Source organism: Notechis scutatus, chromosome 2 (assembly GCF_049901735.1).
Source record: "Notechis scutatus isolate UNSWTSFEM ecotype Mainland chromosome 2, rNotScu1.2, whole genome shotgun sequence".
In the NCBI taxonomy this organism is placed as follows: domain Eukaryota; kingdom Metazoa; phylum Chordata; class Lepidosauria; order Squamata; family Elapidae; genus Notechis; species Notechis scutatus.
In genome coordinates, this window is record NC_142010.1 from 148,547,390 (window position 1) to 148,571,171 (window position 23,782).

The 23,782-nt window shown below is 37.1% G+C and overlaps 1 protein-coding gene across 1 annotated transcript; it reads left to right on the plus strand.

Moving 5' to 3' along the window:
• Positions 1 to 6,154: 6,154 nt before the first annotated feature.
• Positions 6,155 to 23,381, plus strand: LOC148132306 (olfactory receptor 13H1-like). Its single transcript, XM_087956623.1, has 2 exons — positions 6,155 to 6,902; positions 23,248 to 23,381. The coding sequence occupies exons 1-2, from the start codon at positions 6,155 to 6,157 to the stop codon at positions 23,379 to 23,381; spliced, it is 882 nt and encodes a 293-aa protein (XP_087812749.1).
• Positions 23,382 to 23,782: the final 401 nt, after the last annotated feature.

Here is a 23,782-nt window from a genome sequence, read left to right on the forward strand (position 1 = left end):
CCCAGACTAGGCATGCACGCCCTAACTACCTCAATTCCAACTACTACTGGCCTTAAATGTAAACTACTCAATGCAAGAAGCCTCGTGAATAAAATACCTGAATTTTTCCTCCTACTAAATATGGCTAAATTCGACATTATATTTGTCTGTGAAACATGGCTCAATGCATCTCTCCCTGACTCCATTACCACAGTAAGAGACTATCATGTTTACCGATCAGATCATGAAATTCGTAGAGGAGGTGGTGTTGCTATCTTCTATAAAAAGTCCTTACATCTAAAAAATATCCAAGTTACCCAGGAGCTTGCTCTTCCTGAGACCATCATCTGTGAACTATCCTTAAATATCACAATTCGATTCTTACTATGTTACAGAGCACCTGATTATGACATCGAACATGTAAACAAGCTAAATACATTACTAACATGGGCTGCATCCTGCCCATACCCTTTTATATTTCTTGGTGATTTCAATCTACCTCATATTGACTGGACCCTAAATGAATGTACAACTGAAATCATACACACAACCTTCTACAATGCTATTACAAATCTGGGACTGGAACAACTAGTAACCAACAACACTAGACTAAACAACTGCCTCGATCTCATCTTCTGCAATAGTTTGAATTTAATTTACGGAATACAAACTAAAGAACCCTTTTCCAGCAGTGACCACAATATGATTGACTTTTGTCTCAACATACGCCCACACAAAAATCACCACAATGATGTAATCCCCAATTGTAACTTCAAAAAAGGCAACTATGATCTTATAGACAACGATCTCTCATCCCTTGATTGGCAATCTCTATTCACTGGATGCAATACTGTTGAAGACCATTACAACATATTTTTACTTGAAGTCAAAAGAGTCATCAAACTATATGTACCAACAACAACTCCCAAAACAAAACAAAAAAGCAGATTACCCATAACAATAAGGAAACTTCAATCCAAAAAGAGATCACTGTGGCGGAAAAACAAATCTGGTCACGTTGCCAATTTCAAAAGCCGATACAAAAATTTATGCCACCAGATAAAGACCGAATGCATCAATTATCACATTAAACAAGAGGAAAACCTTCTAAGCACCAATTCCACCCGTGCTTTTTACAATTTTGTAAACAACAAACTAAAAGACTCAAGGTCTATCCCACCCTTGATAGGACCTGATGGTAAAGACTGCAACGATGACACCATTAAAGCCAACATCTTTAACACATTCTTCAGCTCAGTATTTGTAAACAGCAATGGATCATGCCCAGTATTTCCTAGCCGTACCACAGATAACAATGATCTAATACATATCGATTTTACAGAAGACAATGTTGAAAAAGCACTACGCAATCTAAAACCATCTCTATCTATTGGACCGGATGGAATATGTGCCTACTTCTTAAAAAAGCTATCCACTGCCATAGCCAAACCTCTAAGCATAATCTTTGAAAAATCTTTCAGGACCAGCTCCTTGCCTAACCTATGGTCACAAGCCACAGTCATCCCCATCTTCAAAAAGGGAGACCCAAGCCTAGTTGAAAATTACAGACCAATCTCCTTATGCTGCGTCACCTGTAAAGTCATGGAATCAATTATTAACCAATCCATCATCCTCCACTTAGAGACAAACAACCTACTCTCCAATAAACAATTTGGTTTCAGAAAAAAACTATCCTGTAATCTGCAACTCTTACACTGCAAAAACATATGGACGACACAACTCGACCAGGGCAAAGCAATAGACGCAATCTACATAGACTTCTGTAAAGCCTTTGATTCAGTGGTACACGACAAACTACTCCTAAAAATAAAATCCTATGGTATCTCTGGACAACTGAATAACTGGATAGAAGCATTCCTGGCAAACAGACAACAAATGGTCAAAATTGGGAGCGTCCTATCAAATTCTGTACCTGTCAATAGTGGTGTCCCCCAAGGCAGTGTTCTAGGACCAACTCTCTTCATACTCTATATAAATGACCTCTGTGATCATATTAAGAGCAATTGCGTTCTTTTCGCTGATGATGTAAAGCTGTTCAATACCACAGACAATACTGCTACCCTACAAAAAGATCTTGACTATGTATCAGAATGGTCAAACAAATGGCAACTTCAAATCTCAACAAATAAATGCTCTGTCTTACATATTGGCAAAAAAATCAGAAAATAAAATACAAGCTGAATAGTCAAGATCTTGTTGATGACCCAAGCTCTGTAAAGGACCTTGGAATACTCACCTCTAATGATCTAAGTGCTAGAGCCCACTGCAACTACATAGCCAAAAAGGCATTAAGAGTTGTTAACCTAATCCTACGTAGCTTTTTCTCTGGTAATATCACACTACTAACCAGAGCATACAAAACATTTGCTAGACCAATACTCGAATACAGTTCATCAGTCTGGAACCCACATTACGTATCTGATATTAGCACAATTGAGAAAGTCCAGAAATATTTCACAAGAAGAGTTCTCCACTCCTCTACTCGTTGTAGAATACCTTATGCCACCAGACTTGAAATTCTAGAACTAGAAAACCTTGAATTACGCCGTCTTCGGTCTGATTTAAGCATGGTATATAAAATCATACATTGCAATGTCCTACCTGTCAATGAATACTTCAGCTTCAACCATAACAACACAAGAGCACACAATAGATACAAACTCAAAGTTAACCGCACCAAACTTGATTGCAGGAAATACGACTTCAGCAATAGAGTGGTCAATGTCTGGAATACTCTACCCGACTCTGTAGTTTCTTCCCCAAACCCCAAAAACTTTAACCTTAGACTGTCTACTATTGACCTCACCCCTTTCCTAAGAGGTCTGTAGGGGGCGTGCATAAGCGCACCAACGTGCCTACCGTCCCTGTCCTATTGTTTCTCATATTCTTCTTTTATTTTTCTTATATGTACCCATTTCATGTATTCACAACTATGTATACACTTATACTTATTATCTTGTAAACAATTGGCAAATCAAATAAATAAATAAAAAAAAATAAAAAACAATGAAAAACAGATCCAGAAGAGCCCTTCCCTTCTTGTTCCTCTTCTTTTAGCTTTTTAAATTCCATTTTCAGTTCATCAAAAAAGTAATGCCATTATGAATTTTTTTTTTTAACAACCCAAATGTTTTTAGTCTTTCAAATAATAATTTCCAAAGGTCCCAAAGTCACCAAGCAATCCAAATACACGCAGTCTGTTTCATTTAGCACTTTCTTCTTTTTATACTTTCTCTTCTTGGGGTTACAGTTCAATTGCAAAGTTCCAAAATGTATCATGCTGGAAGGACTTTCTGAAAGGTAGTAATGTATGCTGAAAATTTTAAAAAATAATAATCATATGAATCCGATAGGAGTAATGAAGCGGATATTAAGAGCATTTCTTTTTTGGTGTTTACTTTTTTCAACATTTGTGGTATGTTCACAGGTACTCATTACAAATTTTCAGAGTTGTGATTTGTTTAGATAATAATCTCCGAGCCTGTGCTGTTAGCGGAAGAGGACTTGGAAGATGAGGAGGAGGAACTGGGAATGCCTTCCTCCCCAGGACCTTCCTCTCTGGCAATGCCTTCCTCCCCGATAATGCCTCAGGTTTCATCAGACAACTGAGAGGAACAGCCTGAGATTAATCAGGGGGAAGGCATATCGAAGCAGCCCCTGACAGGGAGTCAAGAGGAAGAATGTTGGCTTGATCCCAGGCAGCGTCGTAGGGAGAAACGTGAGCAGCAACGTAGAAGGCATGGGAGGGTCAGAGAGTGAGCTGAGTCATTGAGCCACACCCCACAGGGGATAAAAGTGGGTGAGTTGTCGGCTAGAACTTTGTACAGGACAAAGTTTAATCATACTTCAGGTTTTTCGTTGTGAATGATTCTTGTGGTCTGCCTTGTAATTCTCTGTGAGTAACTTTTTACTTGTTATCAGTTCGGACTTGGCAGGCAGAGTGTGTTGGAATGCCAAGGAATTATCAGTTCCAAAGAACTAACTCTGTGAAGTCCGAGTCAGCTTGCCTGCCTGTGTTTGTGTGAGTTTGTACTCTTTCATCTTTTGAGAAAGAAGAAAGATGAGACAGAACATATCTATATATGTTTTCTTAAGTTTTCGCAGGTACTTACATGTATGGTATTCAGTTTTGTTCGGGTATTTTCCCATGTCATTGTAGTTGTGCTTTTAAAGTTGTAGCAACGTTTTGGCAGAATCTCATCTGCCATCATCAGGCTTCTGTATTGTGTTCATCTGTGAGTCAGACTTTCACAGCCATTTCAGTTTTTTCTGAAAACTACAAATCTGTAAACCCCTAAAAATAGACCCCACCACCTACCCAGAAAGAAACCACCAGATCCAAAATAAAAGTCTCCCCCATCAGTGAAGAAATCCAGCAAAGAATCATACCCAGAGAGAAATCATCCAGATGCCCTAAACTTTATGGTCTCCCCAAGATACACAAAGAAGGAACCCCACTTAGACCAATAGTCAGCTCCAAAGGCTCACCTCTACAAAACCTAGCCAAATTTCTCACCAAACAACTACAGCCCTATGCAGAATCCATCCATTCACACATAAGAAACTCATTCCAGATTTTTTTGTTTGTGAGTGCAGGCTTCCAAAAGATTCCACCAGACTGTCAATCATTTAGAAGCCTGCACTCACAAACAAAAAAAATCTCCACACCACTAGCCATCCATTTACTTGGAGCCAAGCTACACTAAAAGCCTCCAATACAGGAACACAATGTTGCCAGCCAATCAAGACACAAAAAAAGCCACAAAACAGACAGAAGGTATTAGAAACACGAATCAAGCAGAACACAGCAAACTCCAAGACCAATAAACACAGACCAAGACTCCCAACCAATCAGGATGAAGAAAAAACCATTCTGGCACAGCAGTAGGCTAGCCCCAAATTTAAAACTGAAACAACTGTAAAAGTCTGACTCACAGACGAACACAATACAGAAGCCTGATGATGGCAGATGAGATTCTGCCGAAACATTGCTACAACTTTAAAAGCACAACTATAATGACGTGGGAAAATACCTGAACAAAGCTGAATACTATATATATATATATATATATATATATATATATATATATATATATATATATATATATATATATATATATATATATATATAAACATTTAAAATATATATAGCAAGAAAACTGCTAATATTAAAGATAAAAAAATTGTAAAATGATTTTTGTGTTCCATCTCCCCAGGATTTTATCATTCAAAATTGATCCCCAAAGTGTTATTGTCTTAGTAGTATATTAGTATTATATTAATACTTCCATTGTATTTGCTTTATTAATATTTGTTTTGTAAGGCTGCCTTTAGGGCATTTTAGGTTATCAGGATAAAAAAAGGAAAATACTAAAATAAGAAACTACCTATTGTTCAACAAGATTAATTTTAAGGGGCATGTAAGACATTTTAAAAATCCATTAAATCTTGAAAAAAAGGTATGTGAAAAAGAGATTTTATTTGTGATTGTAAAATTCAATGAGGTGAAAAGAATCCTACTTATGGAGGTTTCTTAGAGGTCCATATATCCTACAATGAAATAGGATATGAATGAATCAGTGTAAATAAGGCAAATGAATAAATTAAAGGAAAGAATTAAAATGGATTTGTCTATTTCATTTAAATTGCACTAAGAACCATAGTTCTTTGCTATGTTTTAAATTATTTGAAACTTTGATCACACAGCATTGAAAAATATGGTTTTAGAAGCAAAATTTAAAGAGCTCTGGTGACATTACTAAAACTTTAGGGAAATCTCAGCTTGCCCACCCATGGACGATAGTTGCTTGATACCATTTTGCCTTCTTCCAATTATCTGGGGGTCTTCTTAAATACAAAAGACAAAGTGGTGTGAAAAAGAAAAAAAGCATGGGCTTCTGTTTTAAAAAGAACAAGAAAAAATATTCCAGAGAGATTTGAATGGGGGAAGAAAATATGTAGAAGGCTTGCATATTTTTTTTTTCCCTCCTTATCATATTTTTCTCTGAATCGTATCTTCCCAGAGATTCATCTCATAAAAGCAGCTCTTCCATTCTTATAACCCATATTTGTGTTCATCATTTAATCAGCAGTCCAAAACAGCTCACACTAATTTTATCACGTTCTGAAAACTGATTTCAATTTTACAGGAAACATGGAAAAATGGGGAAATGCGACCACAGTGACCGAATTGGTGCTTCTTGGGCTCTCTAAAAACTTCAAAGTTCATGCTGGATTGTTTGTCCTCTTCTTGGTTATCTATCTCATTGCTGTAGCCAGCAATGGCCTCATATTGATGCTGATTATCGTAGACTCTCACCTCCACACACCCATGTATTTTTTCCTTAGCAACCTCTCCTTTATTGACATCAGCTATATCACCACCTCTGTCCCACAGATGCTGGTCCACTGCTTCATGGACAGGCCTACTATCCCATGGGGCAGATGTTTTGCTCAGATGAGTATCAGCGGCTTATTAGCTATCGCTGAATCTGTTTTGTTAGGTGTGATGGCTTACAACCATTTTGTGGCGATATGCTACCCTCTGCGCTACAACCTGATCATGAATTGTAATGTATGCATCCAGTTGGTTGGGAGCCTATGGGTCAGCACATTCATTATTACCATTGTCCCCTTTCTCACCATGCAGGCAACTTTGTGTGCGCCAAACGTGGTGAATCATTTCAAGCGTGAACTGCAAGCAATGTTGAAACTGGTTTGCTCTGATACCCGTGCCAGTGGAATTAACACGATAATAACCAGTGCCATTACCCTAGCTTTACCCTTCTTCTTTATCCTGGTGACCTATGGCCGTATTGGATTCACTGTTTTGCGTATCCATTTGACACAAGGTCAGAGCAAAGCCATGTCCACCTGTGGATCTCATCTCACTGTAGTGAGCTGTTGTAATGACAAGGCAGTCGAGTTGTTTGATCATGAACAACTGAATTATGATGATGATCTTTATTGGAGTATAGTCTTGCATTTATATACATTTTTAGTTATCCTCCATCATTGGTTAACTTTGGTTACTGCTTAACTTTTGTTACTGTTTAGTACAGTAATCCGTACAATTAATTATCTCTAGTTAAAGTCTAACATATGTCTACTTCCCCCCTCTAATCCTCCTTTATCCATAGATTAGTGACTTTGTTTGCCTGAGTTGTATTTGCTTGGAAACATTCTTTATCTGAGGTTTCCCATCCGAGATTGGAACATTCCTGCAATTACAACTCTACATATCCTCGTTTTTTTATTTTAAATGGAGGATTCAAAGATTTATAAATGTATCGCTATTGAAGAGAGTTAAGAGAGGGGGAAGCGAGACGAAACAATGTGAATAAATTTGGAATACATTGAATAAAACAACAGGTTGCAATTAGTACAATAATAATAATTATAGCATAAAAGAAAAACTGTCTGAGCCAAGACCAATCAGGAAGCCAATTGGTTAGCCACTCAAAAGGTGAGTAATGAGCATGGATATTATTTTGAATGTATGAATGTAAATTGGCAAGCTCATCCTCAATAGTTTTATTCAAAGAATATAAATGCACAGCACATCCACGGCGTCCAACTAATGTACAGAACCCTCCCTGACGGGCTAAAAGTCTATGGCAAAACGCTGCTGTAAGACATCTTGATTTAAGTCTTCTATTTCATGCTGCAAATCACGAATAATAGCAGCGGTAGCATTGATGGATTTTTCAAGTCTGCAGGTGAGACCAAGAATAGATCGTCTATTTTCTTGAGCAATTATGCCAGGATAAGAGCCTAGAGTAAGGACTCCTGTAACGGCCCCTGCCAATGTACGGCCAAATGTAGAACCAGAAGGCAATTGTGTGTCAATAATGACTTCATCATTACATGTAGGTCCCAGAGAGGAATGCTGCTGTCGAGTTGATGGGAGCGTACCTATTTGAACATGTAGAGTAAAATAACCTGTTAGGAATAACATAGGTTAACTAACTTAGTTTGGGTAAAATAATATATATAGACTATGATTGTGTGTATTACTTTAAATGCAAAGCAGGTAATTTTGGGTGCGGCTGTAAATCGCCATAAGAGGGAGCAAGAAAACCTTGCTAGCTTACTGTTTACTGGTTTACTGGATTCCTTGCTGATGATGATGGATTGTAAACTGCGTGTTATCTACTGTTGCTGAAGGAAGAAAAGAGATTTTACTTCTTCTGATCTCATACTGCGAAGAGATAAAATACTGGACTGATATTGTAAGTTTAATGAACTCTTTTTCGACACTGGACTTTGCAACTGATTAATCCCCGGACGGACTGAACTAAGTGTATGATATATGGACTGTTTGACTATGCTAAAAATCTTACTGGAATAAACTATTTAACTAGCACTGTGTATCTGTTTTACTGAGTGTAAACTACAACAACGTTTATCTCATATATTTGCCTGCCTGCCTGACTGCCGTTGCACATTCTGCTAGGGTGTATATCCCTAACACTGGTTATGGGCCCAGGCTGCACAGTCAGACTAATCAGGATATAACAGGCTTATATAAAGTGAGAGTTTGTGTAGTTACACAATACTGTAAACAGACAGCTGTGTTTTATTAATTATAGTTTAATATCCAGAAAAAGATGCCACAAGTCAATTTACAAAGTTTGTCTCTAATATCCAAACTGGATGGAACAAACTATGTTTCATGGTCTATGAAATGCAGCCTACTTCTACGCAGAGAAGGTTTGTGGAGTATAATTCAAAACCCACCAGAGGTAGATGCATGGGATCCGGAAGATGAGGATGATGCCCAGAAAATACAGGAATATAAACTGAAGAATGAGCAAGCTCTCTGTATAATAGGACTGACACTCTGTGACCAGCAGCTTGTCCATATTCATGGAGAAGAAACAGCTGCGAAATGTTGGGAGAATTTAAAGAAGATTTATGTTCGAGACAGTGTAGGAGCACATATAAATCTTACACGGAAACTGTTCAGAACACATCTTCAAAAGAATGGAGACATGCTGACTCATATAAACACAATGAAGAGAATTTTTCAGGAACTGCATGAAAAAGAACTTATCTTCACAGAACTGCATCAGGTTTATATAATTTTGTCTTCGTTAGATGAGAGTTATGATGACTATGTAACTTCACTTGAAGTATTGTCAAAAGATAACCTCACATTAACTGACATTACTGGCAGATTAATTGAAGAAGCCAGAAGAAGGCTTGAAAGGGATCAACTCAGAAGGGAACAACCAAAAGAAGAAGATAAAGAATCTACGACAGCCTATACAATTAGAAAATGTTTTAATTGTGGAGGAAAAGGACATTTGGCTAGATTCTGCAAGAAAGCAAAATGCAACAATGCCAGCCAGAATGCTAAAAGGCATCAAAAGAATGAAAAATGCTTAGAGTTAGCCATGTATAGCAACGAAACTGTGAATAATAATTTATGGGTTGTAGATAGTGGAGCATCGCACTGCATAACGAAAGATAAGAAAAGATTTGTTAAGATGTCCACAAGTTCACAGCAGATATCGTTAGCTAATGGATGGAAAATTAAAGCAAAAAGTGAAGGTATTGCACATTGTTCTTGCATAAAAGAAAATGTAAAAATGTTATATTACCACAACTTAAGTTTAATTTGCTTTCGGTTAGAGTTTTGGTTAAACTAGGTTATGTAGTTACCTTTAGGGGAGAAAACTGCATAATAGAAAAGGAAGGTAAAAAAGTGACTGCAACTTTAAAAGGTGAATTGTATGTGTTAAATGATAATTCATTAGAGGTAGCTAACACAGTTTATAATAATGTTAAACCTCATGATGAATGCATACATTTGTTACACAGATGTTTAGGGCATATAAATTTTAAAATGCTCAAGCAAACAGTTGAACTGTCTGAAGGTATAAAACTGAAGCCTTGCAGTAAGTATTTGCACTGCAACGCTTGCAGTCAAGAAAAAAGCAAGGTAATACCAGCAAATAGATTAAATGGATTTAAGACAAAGGAACATCTAGAGGTTGTATTTGCTGATATTATAGGTCCTAAAAAACCAAGTGTGGGAGGTGCTCGTTATATACTAAGTATAATGGATCATTATTCCAGATATGGTTTCTGTTATTTAATGAAGAGTAAAACGGAAACATATCAGAATTTCTTTAATTGGTTGAAGTTTGCAGAAAGAAAAACTAAAAGGAAACTAGTAACTCTTGTAACTGATAATGGTACGGAATTTATAAATAATAAATTCAAAAATAGACTGAAGATGGCAGGTGTTGAACATAAAAAGTCTGCACCATATAGGCCACAACATAATTCCTTTATAGAAAGACGAGGCCAAACAATACAAGCAATGGCTCGTACTATGCTGTCAGATTCACGAATACCTGAAACTTTGTGGGGAGAAGCAATAATGTGTGGCAATCATATATTGAATAATGTTGTTAATTCAACAACTGGTGAATTACCATTCACACGGTGGCATGGTAGAAAACCTGACCTAAGCTACATGCACACATTTGGAGCACCAGCATGGGTGCATATTCCTACACAACTGAGACACAAGGGGCAGCATAGGGCTAAAAAGTTATTCTTTGTAGGTTATGAATCTAATCACAAATCATACAGATTCTGGGAAAAAGGTACACCTAGAGTTTACTGTAGTGCTAGTGCACAATTCCTAGAACATGTAGGATGGGAAAAACTGGAGCAAGATTCAAATAAGGAAGTAATCATAGAAACCTACAAAAGACCAAAAACACATATCAGTAATAAGAAGAGTACAATTAAAGAGGAAGTACAAGAAGAGCATATAGGACCAGAAGAGGAAGAAATAGATGAACAGGAAGAAATAGATAACCAGGAACAGGTAGTACATGAAAGTCCACCTGTAAGCCCTGTAATACCTAGACGTTCTACACGTGAAACCAGACCACCTGACAGGTATCAAGCAAGTGTAGTTTGCCAAATTAGTAAAGTTCCAACTACTGTTGAAGAACTTAGAATGTATCCAGAAAAGGAACAGGAAAATTGGCATAGAGCAATGGAGAAAGAATTAAATTCATTAAAACAAATGGAAGTATATGAAAATGTTAAATTACCTCCAGGAGAAAAGTCCATTGGCTGTAAATGGATATTTAAATTAAAAACAGGTAAAAATGGGACTGTTACCCATAAGGCTAGGTTGGTAGCTCAAGGATTTAATCAAACTGCATGTGATTATGATGAAGTATTTGCACCGAGTCTAAAAGCAACAACCTTGAGAGCAGCTTTAGTGTGGGCAGCTAAGAAGAATTATATTATAAATCACTTAGATGTAGAAACTGCCTATCTGCATGCACCATTGCAGCACACTATATATTTAAAGAAACCTATAGGAATCAAGGATGGTAAAAATAATAATGACTGTTGGAAACTTAAAAAGAGTCTCTATGGATTAAAACAATCTGGTTATGAATGGAACCAATATATTGTTAAGGAGTTAAACAATATAGGGTTTAAAGCAGGTTTAGCTGATCCATGTGTATTTAAAAGAGAGAAAAATGGAATAGTGTCATTATTATTGTTGTTTACAGATGATATTGCTTTAATTACAAAAACTAATAATGAAGCTACTGAAATAATATCATTATTAGGTAAAAGGATAAAATTAAAGCAATTAGGAGAAATAAAACAGTATCTCGGATTGACAATAAACAAAACCAAAAGTGGCTATAAGATATCTCAAGAAGATAAAATATATCAATTACTAAAAACATACAAAATGGAACTTTGTAAACTGGCTAAAACTCCAATGAGTCAGGAATTTGGCCACACTGATGCTCAAAGTCCAAAATTCGATAAGACTATTTATCAATCACTAATTGGTAGTTTATCGTACCTTAGTAATTGGTCAAGGCCAGACATTGCCTATGGCGTTAATCAATTGGCAAGATTCAATGCTGAACCCACTGAACAACACTGGCAAGCAGCAAAACATATATTAAGATATCTTAAAAGGACAATGCACTATGCATTGTATTTGGAGCCAAAGGATGATCTGATTTTAAGTGCATATGCTGATGCAAGTTTTGCAACAGACATAAACACTAGGAAATCAACTTCAGGTACGGCTGTACTATTAGGAAAAGCACTGATTGGTTGGAGGTCAATTAGACAGCAACACATAAGTATGTCCACAATGGAAGCAGAATTTTCATGTCTATCTTTATTATGTACTGATTTAATTCTGTATAAACAGTTGTTATTAGATATGGGAATAACTGTTAATGATTCTATTGTAGTTTATGAGGACAATCAAGCAGCCATACGGTTGGCTACAAATATTGCTGTAAAAACGAGATCTAAGCATACAGATCTTAGATATCTGAATGTAAGACAATCTGTAAAAAATGGTTTAATAAGATTGGAATATTGCATGACTGAAGAAAATATTGCCGATCAATTTACCAAAGCCCAAGGTTCAGTCAAACATAAAGAAAGTTGTGACAACTATGGTTTGAAGATGTAAATAGATATATATATTATTATATTACCCAAAGGGGGAGAATGTTAGGAATAACATAGGTTACCTAACTTAGTTTGGGTAAAATAATATATATAGACTATGATTGTGTGTATTACTTTAAATGCAAAGCATGTCATTTTGGGTGCGGCTGTAAATCGCCATAAGAGGGAGCAAGAGAACCTTGCTAGCTTACTGTTTACTGGTTTACTGGATTCCTTGCTGACGATGATGGATTGTTAACTGCATGTTATCTACTGTTGCCGAAGGAAGAAAAGAGATTTTACTTCTTCTTATCTCATACTGCGAAGAGATAAAATACTGGACTGATATTGTAAGTTTAATGAACTCTTTTTCGACACTGGACTTTGCAACTGATTAATCCTCGGACGGACTGAACTAAGTGTATGATATATGGACTGTTTGACTATGCTAACAATCTTACTGGAATAAACTATTTAACTAGCACTGTGTATCTGTTTTACTGAGTGTAAACTACAACAACGTTTATCTCATATATTTGCCTGCCTGCCTGACTGCCGTTGCACATTCTGCTAGGGTGTATATCCCTAACATAACCTATAGTTGCACATTGATAATTCTGAGGATGAACATTAGTAGCATATTTATCAAAAAAGAACCACATATTAGGATCCTTAAGCTGCCAACCAGCACATGTTGATCCTGTATTAGATTGATCAGAGGCATTAAAAATAGGAAAATTGTCAGGATACATATCAGGAGCTTTATTAATTCCATGCAAAGAAGAATTAAAGGTACCTGACAACCAATAGTAGTCAGAACAATAACTATAATTCCCTAGCTTTTTTAATATGTGCTGAGCAGCATCATAATCAGACCAATTATGAAGCCAAGTGTGTTTAGGGTGACAACAGAAACACAGACCCCTTGTAAATTGACTAACTTTCAAGTAATGCCAACGGACAGAATTCAATTGCATAGGGGGTGTAGAAAATAGCCAGGAGTGTGAAATAGACTGTAGTTGTGAGACAATAAATGTAGAAGACATGATCAAGTTAGGGGTAAAAGAAATTTGACCAAATGCCATTGGGGGCTCATAGTATAAAGTAATATTAGTGCCATGGGTCATAAACATGTATTGGGCATGACGAACCCACAAATTAGGGTTAAGACGAACCACAGAAGTGTCATTTTGAGCAGAAACACCATTAACCATAAACAAGAAAATACAAAGTAAAATGGTAACAGAGTTAGCAGTAATAATAGCAAAAACAGCAGCAACAAGATTTTCAGGAGACTGAGGTAATGAGGCCTGTTGCAGTTGTTGTTAAGCTTGATATGTAGTAGATTTAACCTGGCCCCAAGTGATGGGTTGCGGGCGTGTCGACCTTGGAAGACGGACTTCCGTGTTCAGATGAAGATTGAAATCCGGGATCGGGTTGTGAAGGCCCTGATGCCATGCCATGATACGGACGAACACAGTGCGCTGGAACCCACACTGCTTGTCGAGTAGAAGGATCTTCCACGGCGGCGTAACCGTGACCCCAGGTGATCAGTGGTATAGGGCCTTTCCAGGTTGGATCTGGAGCTTGGCGATACTTTACCAAAGGCCTTGCTAAAGATGCAGTAGTTCGAAAATGCAAATTAACAGGTGAGTCTGCAAGAGAATCTAAAAAGGTTAAATAATTCCAAGTATATAATGCTACAGCAATGAGATTTTGAATCTTTTGCAGATGGTAAGGGCCAGACTCAGTTTGTAATTGTTTCTGAAGCAATGCCTTAAAATTACGATGAGCTAACTCAACTATAGCTTGACCCTGAGAGTTGTAAGGAATTCCGTGCACTAAAGTAATATTCCATTTCTGACAAAAGGTTTGAAGTTTCTTACTAATATAAGCGGGGCAATTGTCAGTTTTAAACTGAGAAGGCCGACCCATTACAGCAAAAGAGGATAGGCAATGAGAAATAACATCTGAAGTACGTTCATGTTTTGAAACAGTAACCCAAAGGAAGTGTGAATGAGTGTCAATAGACGTATGAAGATAACAGTATGGCTTAAAGGTTGAAAATTGAGTTACATCCATTTGCCAAATTTGATTAGCTTGGGTTCCTCGTGGGTTGACACCCACTGGAAAGGGAACTGCCAGTTGCTGACAAGCTGGACAAGCACGGAAAATATCCCGGGCTTGAGATAATCAAATTTTAAATTGCTTTGCAAGCGATTTGGCATTTTGATGAAAATAAGAATGACTAACAACAGGATCAGCAAACAAAGATGCAACATCCTTTAAGGATTCTTCTGCCTTCTGATTTCCTTCAGTCAAGGCATTAGTAAAGGGAGTATGACTTCGAACGTGTTCTACATACAAAGAATACAAGCGAGTTTCCAAATTATTCTTTAAAGATAAAAACAAGGATAACAAATTCTTATCCAAAGAGAGAGCACAATAAGAAAAGGGAAGAGATTGCATAGCTAAATACACATATTGAGTATCAACGATCAAGTTAATAGGTTGGTCATTGAACAATCGTAAAGCCAAAATCACACCAGCCAGCTCAGCATGTTGAGCTGAAGTCTGTGTGGCAGTAAATTTAGAATACCATTGTTGTTGAATCTGCCAGACACCTTGTAGGTGATCCATCAGTAAAGACTGTAAGGGCTTTAGAAATAGGATTTCGCACAAAAATGGAAGAAAAGGCCGGATTTAAAGTAGTAGTAACCACTATTCTAGGATCCTTGGGTAAAGAATACAACAAGTTTCCCACATATTGAGAAAAGGCTATTTGATATGATTCTGAAATCATCATCAAATGCTCATGTTCAACTTTTGTACGAGTGAAAGCTGTGCTAATGAGATCCTGTCCTGTAAGATGTAAGGCTCATTTACGACCTTTAATAATCAAATCCTCTAATGCTGATTGATAAGGATAAATGTTTCTAGGCAGAGTAGCTGACAAATTAATCCATTCATGAATGTTGACCGCTTGCAGGGACGCATTAGAATAAAGACATCCCGTGGGTAAGGGTGTAGTGGGAAGAATAGCTAAGCAAAGTCCTATTGTTAATGATGTTATCCTGTCCACATATCAATGCTTAAACTTATTCAATATTTCTTGAAGGCATGTTCTCTGAAGATCAGTTAATACAACTAGATATCCTGGTGATTGTGCTCCCTTCAAAGACTGAAATAAGGGCAACATATCACCAGTTGTAATGTAGAAGAATGGGCGTGCCCAATTAATAATGCCAAGTAATTTTTGCCATTGTACTAATGTATATGATTTCTGTATTTGTAATTCAGGAAGAATTGGAATGGAGGTATTGTGCAACAGAAGAATAATCCCTTTTTGCAAATAGGGCACTTCTTAGAAGGACGATTCTGAGGCATAGAAGGTGTAGAACGACAGTCCTTCTGAAAGTGGCCAGGCTTCTTACACTTAAAACAGTTACCAATTGGTCTCTGTCCTTTCTGAATAGCAGCTGCTAACATATGCATTTTATAAGTTTGTGATCCAATATCCTGGCAGACTCACAGAATATCTGCCAGAGTGTAATGAGCAGTAGCCTTTAATGGCTGTAAAGCTCTTTTACAATCTGCATTAGCATTTTCAATAGCTAACTGGCGAAGAAGTTCACCAGCAGCTTCCTGATGATCAAACTGCTATCTAATTGCTTTGGACAGACACTCAACATAGTCAGCATAAGGCTCATTGGCATTCTGTCAAATGTTTGAAAAATTTGCTCTAGGTTCTCCAGCTTGGGGTACCTTAAGAAAAGCACGAAAGGCTCAAGTAGCACGAATGGATCAAGTAGAGAAAGAAGAATTGGCACAAAAAATTAGAAGTGCTAAACAGAACTATTTTGAAGATGCAAATAGGCCAGGTAGATGGTTAGCATATAAACTGAGAAAAGAGAAAGAATCAAGGAAAATATTACAGTTGATAGATGATCAAGGTCAAATTTGCTATGGGAATAAGGAGAAAAAGGCAATCATTCGAGACTTTTATGGACAATTATATAAACAGGAGGATCTTGATGAGGAAAAAATTAAACAGTATTTATAAAATGCTAACCTACCTAAGATACCTGATGAAACTGGACAAAGGTTAGAAAGCACTATAACAATGATGGAATTAACCGAAGCACTCAATAGACAGAATAATGGAAAAGCACCAGGTCCAGATGGGATTCCGGCAGAATTTTATAAAACACTACAAGAATTGTTGAGCATCCCACTGCTAGAAGTCATGAATGAAGTTATGTTAAATAAGAAAATACCTAAAACATGGTCAGAAGCTTATATTACACTTATCCCAAAAGAAGGGGCCGATCCATTACAAATTAAGAACTATAGACCTATTTTTTTATTGAATGCAGACTATAAAATCTTTGCTTCAATTTTGGCAGAAAGGCTTAAAAAATACTTAAACAACTTTATTCACCCTGATCAGAATGGATTTTTACCAAAGAGACAAATTAAAGACAATATGAGGGTAATCCTGGACACATTGAATATTATGAGGCGCATCCTGAAAAACAAATGGCTTTGATATTCCTAGATGCCCAAAAGGCATTTGATAATGTGAATTGGAGATTTATGCTATTATTATTGGAACAGATCGGCTTTGCTAGAAAATTTATCCAAGCAATAGAAGCCATATATTATAAGCAAACGGCAAAAGTAATGATAGAGGGAGAATTTACAGACTCCATTAATATAAGAAAAGGTACAAGACAAGGATGCCCATTATCTCCTTTGTTATTTGTATTGACCTTGGAAGTGTTAAATAGAAATATTAGAGAGGACAAAAATATAAAAGGAATGAAAGTTAAAAAGGAGGAATTTAAATTGCAAGCCTTTGCGGATGACTTGGTCTTTATTTTGGAAGACCCTCTAGAGACAGCTTTAAAACTATTGGAAAAGATAGAGATGTACGGTGAGATGGCTGGTTTGAAAATTAATAAAGATAAAACAAAGATTCTGACAAAGAATATGCTATTAAGACAAAGAGAAGAGTTGGCAGACCTATTGAAAATTCAAGTTACGAACAAAGTTAAATATTTGGGGATACATTTGACGTCTAGATGTATTACATTGAAAGAGAATAACTATATTAAACTTAAACAGCAGATAGCATCTGATCTGAAAAAATGGGAAAACCTACAATTGTCATTGATAGGTAGAATTTCAACAATCAAGATGAATATTTTACCCAGAATTTTATATTTGTTTCGAACAATACCAATTAGGTTAGGTAAAGATTACTTTGAAGAATTAAATAAAATTGTGTTGAAGTATATATGGCAAGGTAAGAAAGCGAGAATAAAATTAAAACTCTTACAAGATGCTAGAATCAGAGGAGGATTCCGCCTTCCTAATTGGGAGTTGTATTACCAAGCTGCAAATTTAATGTGGGCCAAAGAATGGATAACGTTAAGAAAGACTAGATTGTTGACATTAGAAGGACATGACTTATTATTGGGCTGGCATGCTTTTCTATGGTATAAGGGAACTAAATCACAGGGCTATTTTAGAAGGCATTACATACGGGAATCGTTATGGTTGAATTGGGAGAAAATTAAGAAACAATGTTATTTGAAAATTCCAGTTTGGTTATCAACTATTGAAGCTTTTTCTTATCCCATAACATATAAGAAGGAACAAACAGTTTAGATATTATTGGGAAGATACTGCTAGATGAATCCAAGCAATAGAAGCCATATATTATAAGCAAACGGCAAAAGTAATGATAGAGGGAGAATTTACAGACTCCATTAATATAAGAAAAGGTACAAGACAAGGATGCCCATTATCTCCTTTGTTATTTGTATTGACCTTGGAAGTGTTAAATAGAAATATTAGAGAGGACAAAAATATAAAAGGAATGAAAGTTAAAAAGGAGGAATTTAAATTGCAAGCCTTTGCGGATGACTTGGTCTTTATTTTGGAAGACCCTCTAGAGACAGCTTTAAAACTATTGGAAAAGATAGAGATGTACGGTGAGATGGCTGGTTTGAAAATTAATAAAGATAAAACAAAGATTCTGACAAAGAATATGCTATTAAGACAAAGAGAAGAGTTGGCAGACCTATTGAAAATTCAAGTTACGAACAAAGTTAAATATTTGGGGATACATTTGACGTCTAGATGTATTACATTGAAAGAGAATAACTATATTAAACTTAAACAGCAGATAGCATCTGATCTGAAAAAATGGGAAAACCTACAATTGTCATTGATAGGTAGAATTTCAACAATCAAGATGAATATTTTACCCAGAATTTTATATTTGTTTCGAACAATACCAATTAGGTTAGGTAAAGATTACTTTGAAGAATTAAATAAAATTGTGTTGAAGTATATATGGCAAGGTAAGAAAGCGAGAATAAAATTAAAACTCTTACAAGATGCTAGAATCAGAGGAGGATTCCGCCTTCCTAATTGGGAGTTGTATTACCAAGCTGCAAATTTAATGTGGGCCAAAGAATGGATAACGTTAAGAAAGACTAGATTGTTGACATTAGAAGGACATGACTTATTATTGGGCTGGCATGCTTTTCTATGGTATAAGGGAACTAAATCACAGGGCTATTTTAGAAGGCATTACATACGGGAATCGTTATGGTTGAATTGGGAGAAAATTAAGAAACAATGTTATTTGAAAATTCCAGTTTGGTTATCAACTATTGAAGCTTTTTCTTATCCCATAACATATAAGAAGGAACAAACAGTTAGATATGGGGAAATACTGGATGAAAAGGGTGAACTTAAAACGATGCAAAATTTAGAAGAACTACCGTATTTGCCGGCGTATAAGACGACTGGGCGTATAAGACGAGCCCCCAACATTTCCACTCAAAATATAGAGTTTGTTATATACTCGCCGTATAAGACGACCCCCCACTTGGAGGCATGTTTTTCAGGGCAAAAAAGTCATACGCCGGCAAATACGGTAAGTTGTAACACTTGGGGTATTCTGGATATAATTCTTGATTGACACCCCCGCCCCTTTCCCCCAAACTTACAAAGCCACCAAAATGCTTTAGAGAGGCAGCTTCGCCTTTCTCAGGCTGGAACTCAATTCCTCTCCCTTTCTTTGTGACACCGTTGAGCGATCTGCTTTTTTTCAGGGGAAAATAAATAAATAAAAATAAAACTGGACGAAAAACAGTCGAGTTGTTTCTTAATATCTTTCCACCTCCCCAACCAATTTGTCTCCAAGGGTGCACCACACTGATTGCGACATTAATTATTTCAGAGAGAGAGGGTGGGGGGGGGAGAAATCTTTGCTTCCTACTGTGGCTTTTTCCTGCGCATCGTTTTTTTCCCTTGGCTTTGTGGTTGTTACTTCTTACAGGGAGGGATAATGAAATACCCACGCTGGGAGAAAGCGGAAAGGATGTCTATTTTCCTGCTCACTAACTTTCCAGAAAGCGTCGAGTTCCTACCCCGAGACTTGCCAAAAGTCCAGTTCATTCATTTGCTACCTTTCTCCAATGAGATCCAGATCTGTTTCCACAACGCGCTTAGGATCTTATCTTATTATCTTATTATTATCTTATTAGCCTTGCTCGGTCCGTCCAAGAGAGAAGAAGGCAGACGGTTTTGCGCTCAGGGAGAAAGGAAAAGAGCCTCTCGCTCACGCTGCACACTGCCCCCCCCCCACCCCAGCAACGCTTAGGAAAAGAGTTACACAAGCATCCTTTCCAGAAGTGAATCGGGGGGGGGGGAGGATTCGGAGCAAAGGCTGAAACCGGGAAGAGAAAACTTCCCAAAGAAAATCGCACGAGCAGCATCCCATTCCTGGGAGAAAAACAAAAAAACAAAAAACACGAACTCTTCCCGAAGCACAAAAGCAAGGATGGCGCTTTCTCAGCTTTGAGCTGCGTCGCTGCTCTCCCACCCCCTCCACTCGTCCCCACGTGCGGCGAAGTTTCTGCCACTGGGGGGGGGTGGAGGGGGATGGAAGGAGGTGAGGGATGGGGGCAAAGCCTGGAGCCTGCCTGTCCGCTCGCACGAGCGGAGTGGGTGGGTGGGTGGGTGGGTGGGGGAGGAGGAGGAGGAAGAGAGACTCCGGCTGGGCTTGAAGGGGCTTCGCAAGTTGCGGAGCTCCGCCCCCGTCGCTCTTGCACCGAGTGACAACAACGTATTTGCCGGCGTATAAGACAACCTTTGTTATATACTCGCCGTATAAGACGACCCCCCCACTTGGAGGCATGTTTTTCAGGGCAAAAAAGTCGTCTTATACGCCGGCAAATACGGTAGGTATAAAGATGAATTGGTTTTCATATGCGCAAATACATTCAAGGTATCTTAAAGATTCTAAAAAAGAAGGATTTTATGATAAATTGACTGACTTAAATAGGATTTTGACAGGTACTGATGAAAAAGTGATTAAAAAATTATATAGTTATTTGCTGGAAATTAAATTAGAGGAAGAACAAGTTAAAGAAACAATGATTTCTTGGGGGAAGAATTTTGGATATGGGATTGATTTAGAGAAATGGCAAAAATTGTGGTCTCAAAATTATAAAATGACAATGTCAACAGCATATAAAGAAAATTTGTATAAGATGTTTTACAGGTGGCACTTTCCCCTGACAAGAATAGCAAGAATGTTCAAGAATAAATCTGAAAAATGTTGGAAATGTCATCAGATACCTGGCTCATATTACCATATGTGGTGGACTTGTGAGGACGCTAGAAAATATTGGACTAGAATTTGCATATGGTTGGAAAAAATGACAAAAAAACATATAGATTTTAAACCAGAGATATTTTTATTGGGAATCTTACCTGATACATATAATAAAAATTTGAAGTATTTGATTGTAGATGTATTAACAGCGGCTAGGATTGTATTTGCTAAAAATTGGAAGAGTGAGAAAATACCATCAGAGGAAGAAATTATCAAGAAAATATTGGAATGTGCTGAAATGAGTAGATTGACATTTGAAATTAGAGAACAAGAAGATAAACAATTCTATGAAGTTTGGGACCTTTTCTATCAATGGTTAGATGGTAAAATATAATAATAGAATATTTAGAAACTTAGGAAATAATGAATATAAACCTTTTTTCTTTTTCTTTGATAGTATCTTTATAAAAAGTCATACCAATTTTATTAAGATAGACTTAATATGACTTTATGATTTGCTATAAAATAAATTAAGTACCATAGTTATCTCGTTAAAGTATGAATTAATAAAATTATAGTCGAATGATTGTTTAATAATGATATCAGGCTATATAATTGTTGATTGATAATATGAGCTATTTTGTAACACAACTACAATGGAGACTATGAAATGGATGCACAAAAAAAAGTGGCAAACCAACCAATACACTGTTTGTAAATTTATGAAGGATGATGATGCTTTTATGTTTTATGTCTTATGTTTTATGTGTTTTTGTTTGTTGTTAAAACAATAAAAAAAAAATTCAAAAAAAAGAAAAGCACAAAAGGCACATTCAGAAACAATAGTTAACGTAGCTGGAGGAAGAACAACTTGAGTAGGAATTGTACCAAACGGTCCAGAACCAAATAGCTGCTCAACTGTATATGCTCCTCCTCTTCCTAAAGCAGCAGCTTGAGCATGTCTCATATATTCACTCTCCCAAACCACATATTGCATGGATGTTAAAATCATGCAAAATATTTGTTTCCAATCTTCAGGGATCATTGTATAACCATTTTTTATTCCTTCTACAAGTCCTCTTGTAAAATTACCACTAATCCCATAGTCTGTAACTGCCTTTTTTAACTCTCTTAAGATCTGATAAGGCAGACCCCCCCATTCTGCTACTTGCCGTCCAAGCTGTGGCCCCTGACCAGGACGATATTGTACTGTACAAACAGACAGTAATTCTGCAAGTTCTGTTCCTGAGACAGAGGCATCCCTTTTACAAGTCTCTACCATTTTCTGAAAAGAAGACTGAGCAATAGAGTCAGGAGGCTTTTGCCCTGTACCTGCAGGAGCTGAGGGAATTGAAGACATATATTCAGGTGAAGAAGGGGGACAAATGACAGCATTAGTATAACGTGAAGGTGGAGGTGTTAAAAGAGAAAGTTCATTGTGACCAAATGTTTCAATTGCATGCCTACATAAATGCCACACATGCAAAACTTCTATTTTTGCTCGAGGTTCAGTATGCAATGTTTTCCCAATATGTTCCCAATCAGTTAATTTTAAAGACCCCTTTTCTGGGTACCATAGGCACTGAGTTGCAATCTCCTGGACCAGCCTTAAGAGATTTCTCTGTGGTACCTCGGTATTATTTTTCTTCAACAAATAGCCTAATTCATCTACATGCTTCCTTTGTTCCTCAGAAAGCGAAGACCCCATACATACAGAAACCAAAAGGTTGAAGAAACCACAAAGGGTTGAAGGTTCACCAAATCCTTGCCGGACGAAGTAAGAGGGTCCCTGTTCAGGCGCCACTTGTTGTAATGACGAGGCAGTCGAGTTGTTTGATCATGAACAACTGAATTATGATGATGATCTTTATTGGAGTATAGTCTTGCATTTATATACATTTTTAGTTATCCTCCATCACTGGTTAACTTTGGTTACTGCTTAACTTTTGTTACTGTTTAGTACAGTAATCCATACAATTAATTATCTCTAGTTAAAGTCTAACATATGTCTACTTCCCCTCTCTAATCCTCCTTTATCCATAGATTAGTGACTTTGTTTGCCTGAGTTGTATTTGCTTGGAAACATTCTTTATCTGAGGTTTCCCATCCGAGATTGGAACATTCCTGCAATTACAACTCTACAGTGAGCATTTATTATGGCACCATCCTGGCCATGTATTTGAGGCCTCAGGCCAACACATTCTCCAATAGGGAAAAAGTAGTGGCAGTCTTTTATGGAGTTGTGATCCCCATGTTAAACCCCATCATTTACAGCTGAGGAACAGGGAGCCTTCTGCAGACTGGCTGGGAAGAAAGTAGAGGAAAGTAGAGGTTGATCTTTCTCAAGCAAGTCCTTTTTTATATAGTTTTGTCTTTCTATAAGAGAGGACTTTGTGAAATGTCATTCTCCAATTATAATTGTATGTCACACCCCAGCCTCCAACTCCTCTTTTCTTATTGCTCACACTGGCTAAGCCTGAAGAAATTGTGGTAGCAGCAATCTGAAGACCAACCCTGGAGAATCACGCTTGAACTGTATGGTCATCAAAACTTTCCAGTACTCTTGACCTTACAAGCTTATGGCCTCCTCCAAATTTTCTTCTTTCTACCAGGTTTGGCCCTTTCTGGCTTCTATAATGAGAGTTCTAGGTTTATTTGCTCTCAAGGAATGTGGACTTT

What these genes read in the sequence shown, in the direction of transcription:
- LOC148132306 (XM_087956623.1), top strand. Translation starts at nt 6,155, where the DNA reads ATGGAAAAATGGGGAAATGCGACCACAGTGACCGAATTGGTGCTTCTT. An exon ending in TCATCTCACTGTAGTGAGCT is followed by an intron (nt 6,903 to 23,247) that starts GTTGTAATGACA and finishes ACAACTCTACAG; the next exon opens with TGAGCATTTATTATGGCACC.